Below are 22,438 nucleotides of genomic sequence, written 5' to 3'. Positions count from 1 at the left end.
TATTCTTCTGCATGATCATTTGGAAGGTTAACTAAATGTACATAAGAAAAAAATATTCTTAGTCTAGAGAAGAACTCGTTATGTACTTAAGGTGTGTGATTTTACTTCAGGGATGTTTTCCATTTTGTTTGTGTTGGTGCTAGTGCTTGAACCTGGGTGCTTGGGACCTGGGTTCTGTCCTTGGGTATTTTTTGCTCAAGGCTAGCACTCTATCACTTGAGCCACAGCTCCACTTTTGGCTTCTTGTTGGTTAATTAGAGAGTCCAGGCTGACATCAAACTGGGATTACAAGCATGAGCCACTGGCACTCAGCTTTCTTTGACTCAGATTTGTATTTTTTAAAGCATGAAGTCTGGCCTTTAAGATTTTAGAACTAATGCTGACTAAAAAGATAATAATATATAATTGGGGAAAAAGGAGGACTTGTTATTTTGGAGCTGTGCTGTTTTTGCCTCAAACCTTTTTGTAAGTGCTCTATTGTCAGAGGCAACCATTGACACTCTTCTGTTTTATGTTTATAGTTAATTTTTCTTTCCAGTCTTTGCTAACTCATCAACTGCTAGAACATCTACACTGTCCTTCATTAGGCGTGATTCTTCATATTGGTGTGGCTAGCCATGAACTATCCTTTTCTTCTCCCTCTTTTTCCCAGATATCTCCCGGGGCCAATTCAGCACCTCTACCTGGCCATCCTAACAAGGTGATTTGTGAAAGGGTGAGACTTCAGAGCCTGTTTCCTCTTCTCCCAAGTGATCAGAACACTACCGTTCAAGAGGATGCTCACTTCAAAGCTTTCTTCCAGGTTCTTATATATTTACCCTTTCCCTACATAGGGCTGAAAGTCACATTCTAGATTGCTTCTAGGAAGGCTTAAAACAGAATTCTTAATACCTTCTTCTTATTTTGTAATGAGGATAAATATTCTTCTTACAGGACTTCTTCAATGTAACTTCCAGCCAACTTTTCTGAAGAACAGTTGTCTTTCTCTTAAACTACTGTAAATTGACTTAATTTGACTTACTATTCTTGTATTTTGATCATTTAGTCTTAATCACTTGTCCTAGTAAAATAAGTTATATAAAAAAGTAGAAGATACTAAATATGTAAAGTCTGTAGGAAAGAAAAAAATGAAAGGGCATAGACATTTCTTTTTTTACAGCCATTGCTACTTATTTGCTTGTAGTGCCTAAGTTTCACAGTAATATATATTTCTGGGAGAAAATGTTAATATATTTGCCTTTGTGTATTTTGAGCCCTTGTAGACAAAATGTAATCTGGTTTATTTTGGGATAAAAACATGGTGAAAAATATTAAAAACCATCATAAGGTTATTCACAAGAATTCTCAGTTTGCATAAATCATTACTATTTTCTTCAATTTCTATTCTTAGAGAAAAATGTCTCAGTAATGGAAGTGACTATTGCTATTAACATAGAATAAAGCAAATTATAGAATTGCTTGTAGACTAAGACATGTGTTTGTATATATATTAACCTAAAGTATTAAGAAATAGTTCATAAACAAGCCTAGATCTTTTGGATAGAGGCAGCTCATTTTCTGTTTGTGTAGGAGTGGCAAGTTTGACTTAAAAGGGAAAGGCTTATGACATATTGTTGGTCATATGAAATTTCTGGGGTACCTGTTTAGGTCATCCATGGCTCTTTAGTCTTGTGTTTTGTTGGTATTATGCTGGTTTTTTGTTTCGTATGTATTTACTGGGGGGTATTGGATTTTAACTCAAGGCCTCACTCTTGCAAGAAGTGTGCATTCTGACCACTTGAGCCATGCAACAGCTACAATAACAAACTAGGTTCTAGATAAGGAGTTAGGCTTTGAAAAAGCTCACCAAGAAGCCCAGTAACGTCCATTGGTTGAACAGGGATTCAGATCAAACTTGATCTGTATCTTGTCTACTATATATATACTCTAGGAATCAACAAGTATTTCTGCAGCACATAAATTGTAAATTTCCTAACATAACACTGTGTTAAGAGGCATCGCTGTGGAATTATATGGTATATTGACTATTTTGACTACACCTTCAGTCTCCATGCAATAGCATATAGATGAGTGATAGTTGACAATTTTTACCAGCCAATACTTTTACATTTTCTATGGTCTCAGAATTCCCTTTGAGTCTCTTAAGCATTAACTCAACCTTTAAATTTAGAAAGTAGCTACCAAATGCTATTTCTAGGGTTTTGATTCTGGTAATTAAATCCAGGCTCATAATGCATTAAAGATATGTTTTACTTCTGAGTTATACTCACCCTCCAGCTCCTGGGTTTTAACAAAAAGTAAAAAGGATTATCGTTGGTACTGATGGCTCTTGCCTCTAATCCTAACTACCCAATAGGCTGAGATTTAAAAATCACTGTTCTAGCCCAGGCAGGAAAGTCTGTTAGACTGAAAATAAATCTTCTTTGTCATTTACCTTTCCTAAAAGGGCTGAGATGTTGATGGGAAGCACAATATTTTACTCCTATTCACTGCTTTTTGTATGACTTTTCACAAAACCTGCTTTGGAAGTTGACAAGCATTATCATACCACACCATAGTTGAATTCAAGAACATTGTGGTTTTGGTTTTTTAATTATAACAATGAACAAAAAAGGGAAAAATAAAAACATCACAGTCAAGGGGCTGGGAGTTTAACCTAGTGGTAGAGTGCTTGCCTAACATGCACGAAAACCTGGGTTCAATTCCTCAGTACCAGATACATAGGAAAGTGGGAGGAAGCCCAAGGACAGTGCTTAGGCCCTGAGTTCAGTCCCCACCCAGGACTGGCAAAATAAAATTAATTAATTAATTAAGCCCCCAAACAAAAAAACACTACAGTCAAGCCAGGCGCTGGTAGCTCATACCTGTATAATCCTAGCTACTAGAGAGGCTGAGATCTAAGGATCATGAAAAAAACTGGAAGTGGCACTGTGGCTCAGGTGGTAGAGCACTAGTCTTAAGCTGAAGAGCTGAGACAGCACCCAGGCTCAGAGTTTAAGCCGCACAACCAACTATAAACAATCAAACACCACAGTCATATCATGCAAACCTTTGGTTAAAAACAAACCTTTGGTTAAGTCCATTAATCTCTAGACATAGAGGACAACAGCATAACTGAGCATGGTTGCATGCAAGAACATGAGCATAGAACAGGAGAAGAGTTTTCCTAGATGGGACAGGACCATCTTTTATGTCCGGGACACTGTGTCAAAGGAGAGTTCCTGGAGAGTTCCTGTTGCAATACTACCATGAATATTGTATTTTCCTTGACGCATTTATTTGTCATTTTAATGTTTCTATAGAAGTAATGACTATATTTATTGCTCATAGCAGAGATCTACCTACAATCTTGCTCTTTGCTGGTTAATTGGAGGTGACAGTCTCTCAGATTTGTCTCTCAGGGCTGGCTTCAAACCTTTATCTTTAGATCTCAACCTGAGCCACACCATATTAGGCCCCTAAAAATTCTTTTAAGGAGATACACCATAGTAGATACCAAATCATCTTATAAAGGAAGTAGCTTTGGGGACCAGGAGCATAGCCTAGTGGTAGAGTGCTCACCTAGCATGCATGAAGACCGGGGTTCAATTCCTTAGTACCACATACACAGAAACAGCCAAAAGTGGTGCTATGGCTCCAGTGGTAGAGTTCTAGCCTTGAGAAAAGCCCAAGGACAGTGCTCAGGCCCTGAGTTCAGTCCCTAGGACTGGCCAAAAAAAAAAGTAGCTCTGATATTTGCCTCCACGTTGGGAAGTTCAGAGGATATTTTTTGTTGTTCATTTTACCTAACTTCTTAGTTGCACCCTTAAAATTTCTATTGTCTTTTTTCACCTATTATTCTCTTTTTCATCATCTATTCAGCATTGAATATAGGAGTCCCTCGGGGTCTTCTTTTTCTTACACAATCACATACTGCATGTTTCGGTGCCATAAAGGTGGCATTGGTCCCATAAGATTGTAACAGACCTAGAGGTGGTGAGGGGCCAAGCGGAGCAGCCATGGAGGGTCAGTGCTGCTGGAGGCCAACCCCGAGGTCACCAACCAGGCACCAAGCATAGATGAGAAAGTAGATTTCATTTTATTGTATTAGTTCATGTAGATGGGCATCTGTATGAATTAGATGGGCAGATACCATTTCAATTAACCATGGGAAAACTAGTGATGAAAGCTTATTAGAGGATGCTATAGAAGTTTGCAAATGGAGCATGACCCTGTAGGTTTAATGTACTTGCTCTTTCTGCAGCATAGCTGGATGATAATGGAAACACCAAATGCTGTATTATTTGCAACAGAAGTTAAATTCCCACTGCCATACACTAACTCAAAATTTTTGATATTTTCATTAACTTGACTGAATTAAAAATAAAGATTGTAACAGACCTGAAGATTTCCTATTACCTAGTTATAAAACTGTCACAGTGTCCTAGTGCAATATATTATTCATCTGTGGTGAATGTTGGTGTAAACCTACTATACTGCTAGTCACATAAAAAATTGCATATATAGAATACACAATAGTTGTTGATGGTAATAAGTGATTATACTTGTGGTTTATGTATTCACCAAACAATGTACTTTTTTTTTTTTTTTTTTTTTTTTTTTTGCCAGTCCTGGGCTTGAGCTCAGGGCCTGAGCACTGTCCTTGGACTTTCTCAAGGCTAGAGCTCTACCACTTGAGCCTCAGCGCCACTTCCGGCTTTTTGCTATGTATGTGGGGTACCAAGGAATCGAACCCAGGTCTTTATGCATGCTAGGCAAGCACTCTACCACTAGGCCAAACTCCCGGCCCCAAACAATGTACTTTTTATTTAGAGTTCACTCCTACTTATTTAAAACAAACAAACAAAAACTCATTAGCCAGGTACTAGTGGCTTATGTCTGTAATCCTAGGTACTCAGGAGGCTGAGATCTAACATAGATCATCAGGATTCGATGCCACCCTTAGGAAGCTCCATGAGACTTAACTCCAATCAACCACCAAAAAGTTGGAAGTGGAGCATTAGCCTTGAGCAAAAAAAGTTCAAAGACAGGCTCCAGGTCACATAAACACTGTGAAACACAGAGAAACACAGCAGCAGCCTAAACCATCTCATGTTTGCTGTCTCTCTTGATTGTATCAAGAGGCTATATTGACTGTAATTGACCTATATCACTTGGGTTGGCATAAGTACATTCATTTGTTAGACGATATCCCTATAAATATGTAGTTTATGATGATATAAACTTCTCTGGGCAATTTTGTCCATGCCTACAAAACCACTAACCTATGATTAAATATCTTTATTATCTTTAAGTAGTTGTACAATGGCCTATGCTAACAAAAGGCCTATGTTAATACCTATAATCTTTCTATATGCCTAAAACTTCCAAATTTATAGTCCCTGAACTTTAGCTATCTACACAATATCTTAATGTAAGTATCTCAAAGGATCTCTTTGATTTTAAGTTGTTCTTAGTAGTCTTTCTTTTTTCATTGGTCTCAAGTTTAGAGTTTAGATTTTTTTCATTTTAATCATTGATCTGTATAGCTTTAAAACTTATACTTCCAGGGGCCAGAGCATAGCCTAGTGATAGAGTGCTCACCTAGCATGCACAAAACCCTGGGTTCGATTCCCCGGTACCACATACACAAAACAAGCCAGATGTGGCGCTGTAGCTGAAGTGGCAAAACACTAGCCTTGAGCAAAAAAGTGTCCAAGAACAGTGCCCAGGCCCTGAGTTCAAGCCCCAGGTCTGACGTGTGTGCATGCACACACATTCACAAAACTTATATGACATATTTGATATTCCAATAGAATACCAAAACAGTACAGTTGTACATATTGAATTTTTTTGTGGACCAGTGATGTTTTGTATAATTAAAAATTAGGGAAAATGTAAGTCATAATACCTCTAACCTGTGCTGGTCAAACTATCCCTTCAAGCTTCCCTAGAGTTTAGAAAACCACTTTTTGGCTTGTGTGTTATATTAGCCGGTAGTACTAACATAGTCTTGTAGTACTAACATAGTCTTGTAACATTGGATCCCATTTATGATTGTGGAACTACAGTATATTTTTAATCCTAATAGAGTCCTTTTTTAAGCATTCACTACACATAAAACTTCATTTCTTTTCTTTTTAAAAACTTAATAACTGACCACTTCCCCTGTTCCTCTCCAATAGTATTAGAGATTTGTACTATATCAAAAAGTAAGATTGGCTCACATCTGTAATCCTAGCTACCCAGGAGGCTGAGATCTGAGGATTGAAATTCAAAGCTGGCCCAGGCACAAAAGGACCTGAGACTTATCTCCAATTAACCTCTGGGGCTTGGCTCAAGGGTAGAGTGATAAACTTGAGCTGAATAACTCAGGGACAGTGCCCAGGCCAAGTTCAAGCCCTGTGACCCACCAAAAAAAAAAAAAAAAAGGTAAAATTATCTCAGGTACTTTGACACTTTCTAAACCCCTGCACTTAGTAGGCTGAGACTGTGCTTTCTACATTTACTATTTAAGATGGATAAAATGTAGTAAGAAGTTGCTGTTCCTGGGTCATGTTCTAGTAATTATAAATAATAAAAACTCATTTTTTTGTAGAAATAAAGGAGGTTAAAAAGAACATTGGGGATGCTAGATCATTTTGCATTTAAAGTCTAAAGTGTAAGGTCTAAATAATGATTGGCAAGAATACATTTGAGTACTTTGCTTGGCTGCCTGTCATAGCTGCCTTTATGCTCCATTGGGAAGGAAATTCTTGGGACTCAATAATGGTGATGGAGAACAACATATTAGTCAGCTTACTAGAACTTGATAATTCTAATAGTAATGGGACATGAAATGTAAAGAGGGGGGACTGTCTAGGAGTGGAGGAGCTTAAAGAGGGAAAGAGAAAGGAGATACTGAAGGGTAAATAGAATCAGCATTACACACACACAATAGCCTAATGAAACACACCAAATACGATTTGGAAAAGGGGAGTAAGGAAAGAGGAGAGACGAGAATATAGTGGACAGGATGAATTTTTTCAGAGTAGACTGTGTGCATGAATAGAATATCACAATAAAATATCCTCATTACAAATGTATGTAAACCAGAACTTGGTTGTAGAATTTGTATGTGTGTAGAACTTGGAACTTGTTTTTATTTTGGGACGTAACATCTTGCATTTGTCAAGACTTTGGATAGTGTACCTGTTCTTTCCGTAAGGTGTTTTTTGTTGTTGTTTTTATTTTCCTTCAGCAAGTTAATGACTTTTAACTAGATTTTCTGTGATCAATAAACAGTGTTTTTGTTCTGTTGCCAGGTTTTTCACTTCTAATGATGCTTTGTTTATAAAACAGAGTTAACAGATGTATAACCCTACACTCATTTTATCAGATTTTTATTGCTAAGTGTGAAACCTACCTTCTCCCCTTATTTTATCTATAGTCTAGTAGTATTCCGTACGGTAGTATCTGAATACTATCTGTACTGTAGAGACAGTAATAGTACCTGGTTTGAGTCAACATTTTATAGATTTAAGTTATTATTTGGCACTTGAAAAAGTTAGCCCACTAGGGCCAGGAGTTTGGCCTAGTGGTAGAGTGCTTGCCTAGCATGCACAAAGACCTGGGTTCGATTCCTTGGTACCACATACATAGAAAAAAAGCTGGAAGTGGTGCTGAGGCTCAAGTGGTAGAGCTCTAGCCTTGAGAAAGTCCAAGGACAGTGCTCAGGCCCTGAGCCTCAAGCCCAGGACTGGGAAAAAAAAGAAAAGAAAAAAAAGCCCACTGGAATAGGGGCCAGGAATTTGGCCTAGTGGTAGAGTGCTTGCCTAACATACATGAAGACCCAGATTCGATTTCTTGGTACCACATACATAGAAAAAAGCTAGAAGTGGTGCTATGGCTCAAGTGGTAGAGCTCTAGCCTTGAGAAAACCCAAGGACAGTGCTCAGGCACTAAGCCCAAGCCCAGGACTGGAAAGAAAGAAAGAAAGAAAGAGAGGGGGGGGGAGAAGGAGGGAGGGAGGGAGGAAGGAGAGAGAAGGAGAGAAAGAGAGAGAGAAGAGAAAAGGAAAGGAAAGGAAAAGAAAGAAGGAGGGAGGGAGAAAGGAAGGAAGAAAGAATGAAAGAGAAATTTGAACTCTCTCTTGAGAATTCAAGCATCACATAGCATCACATTAGAAATACCAATCTTGGGACTTCAGATTTTCTGAAGAGACTAGATTAGAGCATGGTCAATAATCATGTTTATAAATCATTGACATAGAACTATTTCCACAGTTTGAATTTCTCAACATAGACGGTAAAATCTTGAACCACAGCTTAGTGTAAGGAGTGAATCTAGGTTTAAATTCTTAGGAAAGAATCTTTATTCCACTCAAATTCCAGAAAGAGTAGATAATTTTCAAATAAGCGCTCTGTACTTAAGCTTTACAAATAACTTCCAAGTTCTCAGTTGCTTTAGTGGTGTTTTTTGTTGTTGACTATTATGGGGCTTGAACTCTGGGCCTAGGTGCTGTCCCTGAGCTCTTCAGCTCAAGTCTAGTGCTCTACCACTTGAGCCACATTGCTACTTCTGGTTTTCTGGTGGTTGGTTGGAGATGAGAGTCTTATGGACTGCTGTGGCTGGCTTTGTACCACAATCCTCAGATTTCAGCCTTCAGAGAATTACATGTGTGAACCACCAGTGCCTGACTGGCTTTTGAAGTTTTTTGAGAAAGAAGCCTTGGTTTGCCTCAAACTTGACATCCCAAGACCTGGGATTACAGGTATGAACTACCACCTCTAGCTCATACTATTATTTAATCCACTTGATTTAGGTCATTTTTTTTTAAGAACCTTCTGACTTCTTGCTGTGATTTGGAACAATTATTTTTCTGACTTGCTGAGCTGCCATTTCTACAACTTTTTGGTGGAGGGACTTTTTGGTACTGGAGATCCAACCTAGGGTATTACACTTGCTAGACAAGCATTTTGCCCACATCCCAACCCTTTTCATTGTACTTTAGAGTTTTTTATACCTTTTCTTTCATACAGATCTTGTTCAAATAAGAAAGGAAGGGAGTAAGTTGTAGAAGGTATAACCTACAAAGGTTATGCCTTCTATATCTTCCCTTTTCTAGAAATAGGATTTTCTTTGGGGTTCCCAAGAGTTGTGAAATTAGTGAGAGGCATGATGAAGCCATGTTTTCTTCTCCTTAAGTGTCCATCTTGGTTTCTATTACTTTGAATAAAATAAGGTACACTCTTATAAAGCTAATAAATAGCCATCTCTTTACTTCCTGTTTTGGGTCTTTTTCCCCCATTGGTGTGAAACCATCAGAGCACAAAGAGGTGAACTTTTTCCAGTCATCTCTCCTTACCTCTTTTAAAATCATGCATTTATTTTGTCTTCTTTTTCCCACTTATGTATCATTGAAAGTTTGGTGCAGTTGCTAATTTTTGTTTGTCAGATGTACAAATGCGAGCCTGGGAATATGGCTTAGTGGTAGAGTGCTTGCCTAGCATGCATGAAGCCCTGTGTTTGATTCCTCAATACCACATAAACAGGAAAAGCCAGAAGTGGTACTGTGGCTTAAGTGGTAGAGTGTTAGCCTTGATAATCCAAAGAAGCTCAGGGACACTGCTTAGGCTCTGAATTCAAGTCCCGGGAATGGCAAAAAAACAAATTACAAGCCAGGTGCAGTGGCTCACACTTGTAAACCTAGCTACTCAGAAGGCTGAGATCTGAGGATCAAGGCTCAAAGCCAGCCTGGGCACTAAAGAACATGAGACTTTTATCTTCAATTAACCACTAGAAAACCGGAAATGGGGCTGTGGCTCAGGGATAGGGAGGTAGCTTTGAGCTGAAGAGCTCAGGGACAACCCCCAGGCCCAGAGTTCAAGCCCCGTGACCCACACACACAAAAAAATGTACAAATAGGAATGCCTATTTTCAAATGGACATTTTCAATGTTAAGGCTGAATTGCAACCTAAAAAATGTATAAATTGTTTTCCTTGTTAGACTTGTATGACTGAGAATTTGGAAGTAATGGATAAAAATTTTATAAGCTTATTAGTGTTTTGTTTTTTGGGAGGCTTTGATCTCAAGACCTCAGTGTGCTGACACTTAGATTTTTTTTGTTGTTGTTGAAGGCTGATGCTCTACCACTTCAGCCACAGCTCCATTTCCTGTTTCATGGTGATGAACTAGAGATAATAGTTTCATGAACTTTTCTGCCTGCACTGATTTTGAGCCTCAGATTTTCTGTTTCTTGAATTGCTAAAAATACAGACCTGAGCCCCTGGTGCCTAGCTTTAAGTTGCTTTTGACTGATTTTTTTTTTAATTACATTTGTTGGGAAATAAGAATGTTGTTAACTTGAGCATCATTGGAAATATGGTAAAACTTTATAGCCTAAGTGTTTTATCACTTTATTTACCTTCCTTATGTGTAACATACCATTTTTCTCCATTTAGTCAGGAATTTTTAAAATTCATACTTCTGTATCTTAGCTTGAATTAGATTTTGCAGTATAGTGTATTTGGTGTTGGATAATAATGACAACTAATGATATTTTTAAGTACAGAAAGAAATTGTCATGGGTTTTGGACTACTCTTGCTAAATAATTTGGAATGAACAAATGTAACCATTTAGCAATGGGCTTTGTTCTTGCTAGTTTAAATAATGTTTTATATGCTTATCTCCTTAAAATCTAATATGTAGCTAATGTATTTATGTTCGTAGAAGATAGCAGTTGTTTTACAGTGAAAAGTAGAACTTGTAGTAGTAGACTAGATATGAGAGAGAGATCTGTTAGAAAACATATAGCCTATTTTGGTAATACTTAACTAGTAAATGGAATTTGGTGGTGAACTCTGGAGAATAAATAATTCCATTAAGTAAATGAGGTTTTTTTGTTTGCTTTTGGTGGGTGGTGGGGCTTGAACTCATCCTGGGCACTGTCGTTGTGCTCTTCAGCTCAAGGCTACCGCCCTACTCTTGAGCCAAGCCCCACTTCCCATTTTCTAGAGGTTAATTGGAGTCTCAGGTCCTTTTGTGCTGACCTGGCTTTGATCTAAGCCTCCTGATTAGCTAGGATTACAGGTGTGAGCCACCATGCCCTGGCTGTTTTATAGTTAATAAGCCCATAACTGTTACCTTGGAAAACTTAACAATATGCTAAGTACTGACATTCTTACTAAGCACTTATAGGGCTGGTAATGCAGCATAGTGGTAGAGTAATTTCTTTGCATGCAGGAAGCCCTGGGGTTTGATTCCTTAGTACCACATAAACAGAAAAGGCTGGAACTGGTGCTATGACTCAAGTGGTAGAGTGCTAGCTTTGAGCAAAAGAAACTCAAAGACAGTGCCAAGGCACTAAGTTCAAGTTCCAGGACTAGGGAAAAAAAAGAAACTATTATTTTAGATCAGCTGATTATCTGTTTTATGTGAATCTTATTTTATCTAGGTAAGCTCTTATTAAAATAAGTATAATTTTATTTTATTTTGCCAGTCTGGGGCTTGGACTCGGGGCCTGTGCACTGTCTTTAGGCTTTCTCAAAGCTAGAGCTCTACCACTTGAGCCACAGTACCACTTCCAGCTTTTTCTATGTATGTGGTACCAAGGAATCGAACCTGGATCTTCATGCATGCTAATGCAGCACTCTACCACTAGGCCATACTCCCAGCTCTAAGTATAATTTTAAACATCAAAAATAAGAGGGAAGCCATGCTTGTTGGCTTATGCCTGTATTCTTAGCTACTCAGGAGGCTGAGATGTGAGGATTATGGATCAAAGCCAGCCCGGGCACTAAAGTCCATTAGACTCTTCAGTTAACCACCAGAAAACTGGAAATGGTGCTGTGGCTCAAGGGGTAGGGCAGTAGCCTTGAGCTGAAGAGCTTAGGGACAGTGCTCAGGCCAAGAGCTCAAGCCCTAAAACTGACAAAGACCTAAAAAAAAAACAAAAAAAAACCACCCAAAACTGTATGTTCTGATCATATTTTTACTCTGAGTTATTTTGAAATTGGGAGGATAGAGATTCTTCAGGAAAGAAATTAGTGAGGAGACACACACACACACACAATTACAAGCTGGATATGGGTGGTACATGTCTGTATTCCCAGCTACTCAGTAGACAAGAGATGGGCGCATCACAGTCTGAGGTCAGGCTGGGCAGAAATTCCAAAACCTATCTGAAAATTAAAGTACAAAAAGGCTGGAGATGTGGCTCAAGTGTTAGACTGCTTGCCTAGTACACTTGTAGTTCAAGCCTGAATTCAACCCCAGTTTTGCTCCTGCTCTCAAAACAAAAGGCAGGAGAGATGAATTCGATTTAAAATGAAGTTGAGGACCTACTCAAGAGAACTTCTTCTGTGTCAGAACATAGCTGAAGATTAATAACTAACAATATAGTGACTTTCTCAGGTAGATTGGGATTGATTGTACAGATCCTGGGGTTTGAATTCCACGCCTGGGCACTGTCTCAGCTTTTGTGCTCAAGGCTAGCGCTTTACCACTTTTGAGCCACAGCACGATTTCCAGCTTTTTAGTAGTTAATTGGAGATGAGGGTCTCGCAGACTTTCCTTGAACTTGAACTGTCTTTGAATTGCAATCCTCAGAACTCAGCCTCCTGAGTAGCTAGGATTATCATTGTATGCCATCAATGCCTGGAATTGAGAAGGTGAAAGAGAAGGTGGAAGTACTATAGAAAAGGTCGTTATAAAATACATCAGGTTAATAACCTATACAAAATATATCAGATTGTTGCTCGATATATTTTACTGATGTTTTAAAACACTCAGTTTTTCATTTCTGATTACCTACTGTACACGTCTTTCTCCATTTCCACCTAAGCATTTTTCTAAGGTTTTTCAATTGGGGCATGAATATGCTTTACATTTTTAGGGCAAATAAACACCTATTATATATGTAATGATTGGAAATCCTTAAAAAGTCTTACTCAGTTTATCAATTTTGTTGCATTGGCAGAGTGAAGATAGTCCAAGTCCTAAGAGACAGCGCCTCTCTCATTCAGTCTTTGATTATACATCAGCATCACCAGCTCCCTCACCACCAATGCGACCATGGGAGATGACATCAAATAGGCAGCCCCCTTCAGTTCGATCAAGCCAACATCACTTCTCAGGGGAACGATGCAACACACCTGCACGCAACAGAAGAAGGTTAGTTAAGTACAATTTATTTCTTAAATTTTCTTCCACTGGTAGACCTACCTACAGGCTTTTTTAATATTAGAAAACATACTCTATAGGTAGCTCATGTAACATACCTATATGCATAGTGTACATTCATACATAACATTACAAGTTATTTAGGTTCCTGTACTAGGTTTTAAAGAGTACCTTTGGCTTTTAATTGACAAGTAAAAAAAATTGAAAGATTTAAAGTATTTGCCTAGAGTCAATCCAGGCCATAATATATGAATCTGCTTCCAGTTTTGTTTTGAAAGACAGGATCTTACTACATAATCTAGACTAGCTTTGAGATCATGATTCTCCTGTCTTATCTTCCAACCGAGTATGCTGGGATTATAGCCAGGCATAGCAGGTTGAGGATTTCTTGTGGACTAGTCTATAATCTTGATTACTGAAACACACATTCTATAGTTTATAACTGTAAAATAATGTGGAGATTTTTAAAATGAGCTACTCCATTGTATTCCATTCTATTTTGTCTACTCCATTTGTATTCCTCTGATTTTTTTTTTTTTGTCAGTGTTGGGGCTTGAACTCAGGTCCTGAGCATTATCTTTAGGCTTTTTCAAGATACTTCTGATTCTTATAAGGCAATCAAAATTGCTTAATTTTGTTTCTTACAATATTGTGGTATAAAAACTGGCTGAAGTTTAGTTCAATTGTCAGTGTGCTTTTCCATGAAGCTTAGACCCATGGTAGTATTTCTTCTTTGAACTGCTTCCTCTTAGATAGTTGTTTAAGATCATATTTTTCTTATTCCAGGGAAATTGATGTCTCATTGGGATCAGATACTTGTTTTCATGTCTAGGATATTAATAATCAAAGGAATAGCAGTACTCTGAGTTAGGAAAGTATAATGGACTAGATATTTCTGTCCAGTTCCCCTTTCCCCTCTTATATGTTGAAATCATAGCCATTAATGTGACTTCTAAAGAACATAGTTCAAGTGGGTATAATACCTGCTAATAAGCTTGAGGCCCTAAATTCAAATCCCAATATTGTGAAAAAAGGGGGAAATGTTTTGTTTTAAGTAGTAGGGGGTATGGGTAGAGTAAGAAGTCAAGAGAGTTCGTTTCCTGACATTTAAAACATGACGAGAAGGTGGGGTCTGAAAGTAATGAAGAGATCCCTCTTCAGAAACTATTCACCATCACACAGATTTTACTAGAATAAGCTTAAATAAGTTTCTGTAGTTTATGGGGTTTTGTGGTAACAGATTAATAGAGAAGTAATCTTAAAACCATCCTTGTATATTCCAAATGAGATAAACTCACAGGTCAGGTATATTAAAGACACTTAAGACTTATACCCAAAACTATATTAATCATTTACATGGAAATATTTAAGTAAAATATCTATGTGGGGGTTAAATTATTATTTTCATTTTAACCTTTCAGCATTTTTTATTTCCTGTTCTCCATATGGCAAATGGGAGTTAAAAACTCCCTAATTTTTTTTTTTTTCTTTAAAAGAGTCCTGGGGCTTGAACTCGGGGCCTGGGCAATGTCCTTGGTCTTTCTCAAGGCTAGCACTCTTTCTCAAGGCTAGAGCCACAGCACCACTTCTGGCTTTTTCTGTGTTTGTGGTGCTGAGGAATAGAACCAAGGGCTTCATGTATGCTAGGCAAGCACTTTTATCACTAGGCCATGCTCTCAGCCCCCTAACTAAATTATTTTATACCCATTAACATCATAAACATTAGGAAATATAATTCATACAAGTTATAGCTTAAATATCTGCTGTAGTGTTTTCATATGTATACTCAAATGCTTGGCAAACATGTACTGATTCCTAGGTTAAAATAGAATGTAATTTATCTCTTAAGACAATGCCATTCCCGACAATACCACTTCTCCTCACCTGGCCCCAGCCCCCAATGTGGCCATCCTCTCATTCTTTGTTGAGAGTTTACTATCTGGGAATTTGCCATTGTTCATTATAGTTTTTAATATTTGTTAATGTACTCTTATAATTCAGTGATTTGAGTTTTGTTTTCATTTAAATGTATTCTTTGACTTTTTTTCTTTTTTTAATATGGTGGTATTAATTTTATTTTATTTTTTTTTTTATTTTTTTTTTTTTGCCAGTCCTGTGCTTGAGCTCAAGGCCTGAGCACTGTTCTTGGGTTTTCTCAAGGCTGGAGCTCTACCACTTGAGCCTCAGCACCACTTCTGGCTTTTTTTTTTTTCTATGTATGTGGTACCGAGGAATCGAACCCGGGTCTTCATGCATGCTAGGCAAGCACTTTAACCACTAGGCCAAACTCCTGGCCCTTAATTTATTTTTAATATGATATAATCTTCCATTAATTAAATCACAATTTACTACTTACTGGTTCTTAATGGTTGTGCCCACTTCCTATAATACAAATGAGTACAATTGTGTAATTTCAGTACTTAAAAACAGGACTATCTCAAGTTCCAGGGCAATCTTATCTAAATAGTAAATTCAAGGCCAGTCTGGGCTTTGTAGTAAGACTGTCTCAAAAATAGTCACTGCTGGTTCATGCCCATAATACTAGCTACTCAGGAAGCTATAGGATCTAAGGATTACAGTTTGAAGCCAACCGAAGCAGTAATATCTGTGACGCTGCTATTTCCAATTAACTACCAAAAAGCCAGAAGTAGAGCTATGGCTCAAATGTTAGAGTGCTAGCCTTGAGCACACAAATTCCAGAGATAACACCAGGCTAAGTCCCAGGACCACAACAACAAAAAAGCAGAAATGGTGCTGTGGCTCAAGTGATAGAGCTCTAGCCTTGAAAAAAGTCCAAGGACAGTGCTCAGGCCCTGCATTCAAGCCCCATGACTGGTCAAAAAAAAAAAGAAAAGAAAAGGAGAGAGAAGAGGTCGGGAGTTTGGCCTAGTGATAAGAGTGCTTGCGTAGCATGCACAAAGACCAGGGTTCAGTTCCTTGATACCACATATATAAGAAAAGTTAGAAGTGGTACTATGGCTCAAGTAGTAGAGCACTAGACCTTGAAAAAGCCCAAGGACAGTGCTCAAGCCCTGAATTCAAGCCCCGGGACTGGCAATAAATAAATAAACAAATGAAAAGGAGAACAAAGAAGAGAGAAAAGAAAATGGGTGGGGGGGAGGAAAGGGAAGGAAGAAAGACATGTTAGTAACCTTTACTCACAAATCTATGTTGCACCAGAATGCATACATAGTAGAATTTCAAGGTAGTAAGATGTGCCCTGGATAAGGCAGGCCATGTCAGAAGTATAAGGAGTACTTTTAACACCCAAAAAACAATAGAATGGCTACAATGCAACAACAAAAAGTAAATACCCTTGAGTCCATACTAATTTTAAAGAACTGACCAAATAAATGAGAAGAATAATAACCTTGCCAGGGGCCTGTTGTTCACACCTATAATCCTAGCTACTCAGGAGGCTGAGATCTGAAGATCGTGGTTCAAAGCCAGCCGGGGCACAATAGTCTGTGAGACTCTTATGTCTAATTAAACTACCAGAAAACTGGAAGTGGTGCCACAGCAGAAGTGGAAGAGTACTAGTCTTGAGCTCAGCGCAGAGACAGTGCCCAGGCCCAGAGTTAAAAACAAACAAACAAACAAAAAATTGATAACCCCTCCCCTTCCTTATGAAAGAACTCCGGTTAATAAATGTGAAAGAAATAAGAGGAAGCAACATAAAAATGACTTCCATAGATGCATCAATGCATGTTAAACATTATTGGTGAGCTTGTATTTAAATTTATAAGGTATTGGGCCAGGAGTTTGGCCTAGTGGTTAAAGTGCTTGCCTAGCATGCACAAAGACTCGGGTTCGATTCCTTGGTACCACATACATACAAAAAAGCTGGAAGTGGTGCTGAGGCTCAAGTGGTAGAGCTCTAGCCTTGAGAAAGTCCAAGGACAGCGCTTAGGCCCTGAGCCCAAGCCCAAGACTGGCAAAAAAAAAAAAATTTATAAGGTATTGAAGTTGTTATTTTGTCTTCTAGTAGCAGGGCTTGAACTCAGGATTTAGCACTCAGATTTTTTGTTCCAGTCTTTTTTTTTCTGTTTTCTTTCTTCTTTGTTCTTTTTTTTTCTGATTAATTAAGGGATAGTCTCCAAGACTGTTAAGACTGTTCTGTCCTGGGTGAATCGAACCATGATATTGCTGATCTCCTGAATAGTCAAGATTAAAGTCATTAGCTACCAGTGCCTAGCTCTAAATTTGTCTTTTGAGCTAATGAGGAACCAAGTCAATTATTTAATACTTAGGTTTACCTTCCCTAAGTAAACAGAATACAGAATCTTGAATGATCACACCAATAGACATTACACTGATGAGCTTTTTGACATTTACTGTATTACAGTCCTCCTGTCAGGCGCCAGAGAGGAAGAAGGGATCGTCTGTCTCGACATAATTCCATTAGTCAAGATGAAAACTATCACCATCTCCCTTATGCACAACAGCAAGCAATAGAGGAACCTCGAGCCTTCCACCCTCCGAATGTATCTCCCCGTCTGTTACATCCAGCTGCTCATCCACCCCAGCAGAATGCAGTCATGGTTGACATACATGATCAGGTACAGTAACAGAATGTCCTGAAAATAGAAATACCAAAAAGTTAGTGGTAAGTTAATGAGATTGTTTGATTCTTTTTTGGAGACCTCTTAATTTTTTTTTTTTTACCTAAATTGTAGCTATTTGACTTCAAGACTTCATTCACTTAAGAACCTAAACTTAAGTTTTGCACAAAATAAAGCCAAAAAATTTCATTGAAAATCCGAAGTAATTATGACAAAATTTAAAAGAATCAGTCTTAGCAAAAGTAGTTTAGGGGCCAGGAGTTTGGCCTAGTGGTTAAAGTGCTTGCCTAGCATGCATGAAGACCCGGGTTCGATTCCTCGGTACCACATACATAGAAAAAAAAAAGCCGGAAGTGGTACTGAGGCTCAAGTGGTAGAGCTCTAGCTTTGAGAAAGTCCAAGGCCAGTGCTCAGGCCCTGAGCTCAAGCCCAGGACTGGCAAAAAAAAAAAAAAAAAAAAAAAAGTAGTTTAGAGACTTTAACGTAAAAGATTATAAAATTTTGTGAGTTTAAAGAAAACTTACAAGTAATTTGACTTGAAATATCTAACTTTATAAAATCTGTAACTTTTCAAAATTGGCATATGCATTGTATAGAATTCTATTAATTATTTAATAATGATTAATCCTAAATAAGGAGTAACAAGATAAACCAAACAAAAGATAAAGCAAAGAAGCCTCTGAATTAAATGACACCATAACCCAAACAGACTTAACAGCACCCAGCAACAACCCAGTTCATTCTTCTCAGCAGCCCATGTAACATTCTCCAAAACAGATCATGTCAGTCCACACAAAGAACCAAAGGAAATACAAGAGGATTGTCGTAATTCCTTGCATCCTGCCCAACTGCAGTGAAATAAAACTAGTTCTCAACAATAAGACATGCTGTAGAAATCACTCAAATACATGAAAGCTGAATAACACCTGGTCATACAGGAAATTAAGGATGAATTAAAAAGTTCTTACAATTCAGTGAAAATGAAAACACATTACGAGAGAACCTCTGGGATACAGCAAAGGCAGTGCTGAGGAGAAAGCTCATAGCCCTAAGTGCACACATAAAACAGAAACAGCTCAAGCAAATTACCTCATAATTCAATTCAAACTATTAGAATTTTTTTTAAATCAAGTCTAAATCTACTAGACAGAGATAGCAAAGATTAGAGAAGGAATTTATGAAATAGAAACTAAAAAAACTATACATAGTGAATGAAACAAAAGCTTGTTTTAAAATAATAATTAGCAAAGATTAGAGCAGAAATCAGTGAAATAGAAACTAATAAAACTACATAACGTCATTGACACAGAAGCCTGTCTTTTTTGTTGTTGTTTATTTGTTTTCCCAGTCCTGGGGCTTGAACTCAGGGTTTGGGCACTGTCCTTGGACACTTTTTGCTCAAGGCGAGCGCCCTGCCGTTTGAGCCACAGCACCATTTCTGGCTTTTTCTGAATATGTGGTAGTAAGGAATCGAACCCAGAGCTTCATGCATGCTATGCAAATACTATGCCACTAGGCTACACTCCTGGCCCCCAAAAGCCTTGTTTTTTTAAAATAATATAATAATAAAATTGGCAGACCACTTGCAAGATTAGTGAAAGGAGGAAATTAAAACCGAGATCATAGATATTACAGGAAACATTATAACAAACATCCCAAGAAATCCAAATAATTATAAAGGACACTTTCAAGACCTATACTCACTAAAAAAGGAAAACGTAGCAGAAATTGATGAATTTTTAGAATCCTGCAAACTGTTTTAAGAACCCAGACGCTATAAACCAGCTAAACAAATTAGTAACACACAATGACAAGAAGATAAGCCCAGGCCCAGATAGACCAACAGTCAACATCACAATAAACCAGGAAAAACAAACCATTTCCCTTAAAATCAGGATCAAGGCAGGGATGCTTTCAATATAGTTCTCAAAAGTCTTAGCTGGAACAATAAGGCAAGGAAAGAACATAAAAGAGATTCATATAGGGAAAGAAGAAATTAAACTATCCCTATTAACAGATGGCATGATCTTATACCTAAAGACCCAAACATGTTCAACCCCAAACGTCTGGAAGTAATCAACCACTTAAGCAAAGTAGCAGTGTACAAAATTAACCCACAACTATCAGTAGTCTTTCTGTGTGCCAGCACCATAAAAGCAGAAAGGGAAATCATGAAAATAGCCCTATTTGCAGTAGCCATAAAAAAAAAACAAAACACTACCTAATGTAACCAAGAATGTAAAAGATCTTTATATTGAATACTATAAAAATCTGAAGAAAGAAATCAAAGAGGACATTGGGGAAAGATCTTTCATGTTCATGGATAGGTAGAATCAATATTGTGAAGATGGCTAAACTCCCAAAAATGATATACAAATTCCGTACAATCCCCATTCAAATCCCAGTGACATTTATTGATAGAAACTAATCCAAAAATGCATATGGAATGATAAAAGATGCTAAAGTATTACTAGACTAAAAATGCAGTGTAGGCAGTATTACAACATCTGATTTCAAACTCTTACATAAGAACCATAATGACAAAAACAGCTTTATATTGGCAGAAAAAAATACAAAGATCAATAGAACAGATTATAAGACCCAGAAATAATAAATGACATACTTATAACCATCTAAGATTTAACAAGAGCCAAAGACATACAGTGGGAAAAAAACATAGCCTCTTCAGCAATTGATGTTGGGAAATTGGGGCAGCCATATGCAGAAAAATGAGAGTGGATTCCTGCTTGTCACCATGCACTAAGATCAACTAAAAGTGGATCAAAGACCTCAGTGTCAGACCTGAAACTCTGAAGAGAAAGAACATACAGGCAGGAACTTCCTGAATAGAGTCTCAGAGACACAACAGATAGAGAAACTTGACAAGTGGGACTGTATTATATTAAAATAAAAAAGTTCTGCACAGCTAAGGATATAGTTATTAAACTAGAAAGACAACCAACCAATTGGGAAAAGATCTTTACCAGCAATGTACCAAAGACCTAATATCCAATATATGCAAGGAGCTCAAGCACTTCACCATCTCGAACTTAATATACCAATTACTAAATGGACAAGGGAGCTAAGAAGAGACTTTCTCAGAAGAAGAGGTAAGAATGGCAAAGAAACACATGAGGAAATGCTCATTATCCCTGGCAATACCATAAATGAAATACAAATAAAAACAACCCTGAGATACCACCTTACCCCAGTTAGATTAGCCAACATTTTGAATTGTGACAACAAAAAATGCTGGCAAGATGTGGGGTAAAAGGAACCCTGTAGCTCTGCTAATGGGAATATAAACTAGTACAACCACACTGGAAATCGGTCAGGAAGTTCCTCAAAAAACTAAACATAGCCCTTCCTTACAACCCAGCTATACTACTATTTGGCATCTACCCGATCATCTTGAGCCAGGGTATAATGATAAAGATACCTGCGCATCATGATCTTTGCCGTACTATTTGTAATAGCCAAGCTATGGGAACAGCCCACATTCCCCACAAGAGATGAGTGGATCCAAAAAATACGGTGCCATTATAAACAGTGAAATTTTACACAACTATTAGAATCCAATGTTACTTGCAGAACATTGGATGGAACTAGAACAAGTCATGTTAAGTGAGGTAAGCCAAGATCAGAAAGACAAATGGCGCATGTGGAAGTTAGATTTAAAACACACTGGCATATGACAAATTACATGGAATTCTAGATATGTACAATGAGACCAAAAGAGGATAGTCTTAGGGGAGAATCACAAAGTTGCAATACCCAAGTGCCTCATAATATACATTCTGAAACAAACTTCAAAGATGGAAACAAAGGACATTTCTTAGTTTTGTCTTTTCTGATGGCTCTACTCTTTACCTTATATACAGTGTACTCATGTGCACACCTGTGAAAGGGTACAGGTAGGGCACAGAATCAGAGGAGGATGGGCAGAAATGATCATGTGCCAGACAAGGGTGGCCAATGCCTGTGATCCTAGCTACTCAGGAGGATGAGTTCTGAGGATTGTGGTTCAAAGCTAGCCCAATCAGGGTAATCCATGAGACTCTTAGCTCCATTTAACCACCAGAAAACCAGAAGTGGAGCTGGAGCTCAAAGTGTGTAGAGTGCTAGCCTTGAGCAAAAAAGTACCCAGACCCTGAGTCATATGACCAACTAGAGCAAAAGGAAGTCATGCAAATTGATGCCATTTTAGATTTAATAAAATATGGTACTTCATTAAGTATGACAATAACTATCAAAAATCAGTAATTAAAGCTAGGCACTGGTGGCATATGCACGTAATCCTAGCTAATTGAGGCTGAGATCTGAGGATCATAGTTCAAAGCCAACCCAGGCAGGAAAGTCTAATCTCCAATTAACCACCAAAAGAGGGGGGCAGGAGTTTGGCCTAGTGGTTAAAGTGCTTGCCTAGCATGCACTAAGACTCGGGTTCGATTCCTTGGTACCACATACATAGAAAAAAGCTGGAAGTAGTGCTGAGGCTCAAGTGGTAGAGCTCTAGCCTTGAGAAAGTCCAAGGACAGTGCTCAGGCCCTGAGCTCAAGCCCAGGACTGGCAAAAAAAAAGAGAGGGTAGCCTTGAGCATAAAAGGTCAGGACAACACTCAGTCTCCTAAGTTCAAACCCCCAAAACTGGTGTGCCCCCCCACCCTCATGTACACACACACACAGTCAATAATTAGGTGTGTGTGTGTGTGTGTGTGTTATAGCTAGCATTCTA

At 38.1% G+C, this 22,438-nt stretch overlaps 1 protein-coding gene across 8 annotated transcripts in view; it reads left to right on the top strand.

The window, feature by feature from the left end:
- Positions 1-22,438, top strand: part of Rnf38 (ring finger protein 38) — a 100,102-nt gene that overhangs the window by 56,611 nt on the left and 21,053 nt on the right. For 4 of the 8 annotated variants that reach the window (XM_090330262.1, XM_090330264.1, XM_090330267.1 and 1 more), the window contains 2 exons: positions 12,940-13,133; positions 17,488-17,701. In XM_090330262.1, the coding sequence (XP_090186388.1) occupies positions 12,940-13,133; positions 17,488-17,701 (408 nt within the window). Of the gene's footprint in view, positions 1-652; positions 803-12,939; positions 13,134-17,487; positions 17,702-22,438 lie in introns of all 8 variants that reach the window. The other 4 variants (XM_090330260.1, XM_090330265.1, XM_090330261.1 and 1 more) reach the window with 2 other exon arrangements.

The sequence above is a fragment of the Megascapheus bottae genome, chromosome 3, assembly GCF_031878675.1.
Source record: "Megascapheus bottae isolate mThoBot1 chromosome 3, mThoBot2.hap1, whole genome shotgun sequence".
Lineage (NCBI taxonomy): Eukaryota > Metazoa > Chordata > Mammalia > Rodentia > Geomyidae > Megascapheus > Megascapheus bottae.
Note: the sequence above shows the minus strand (reverse complement) of the source record. Positions and strands in the feature narration are given on the sequence as shown.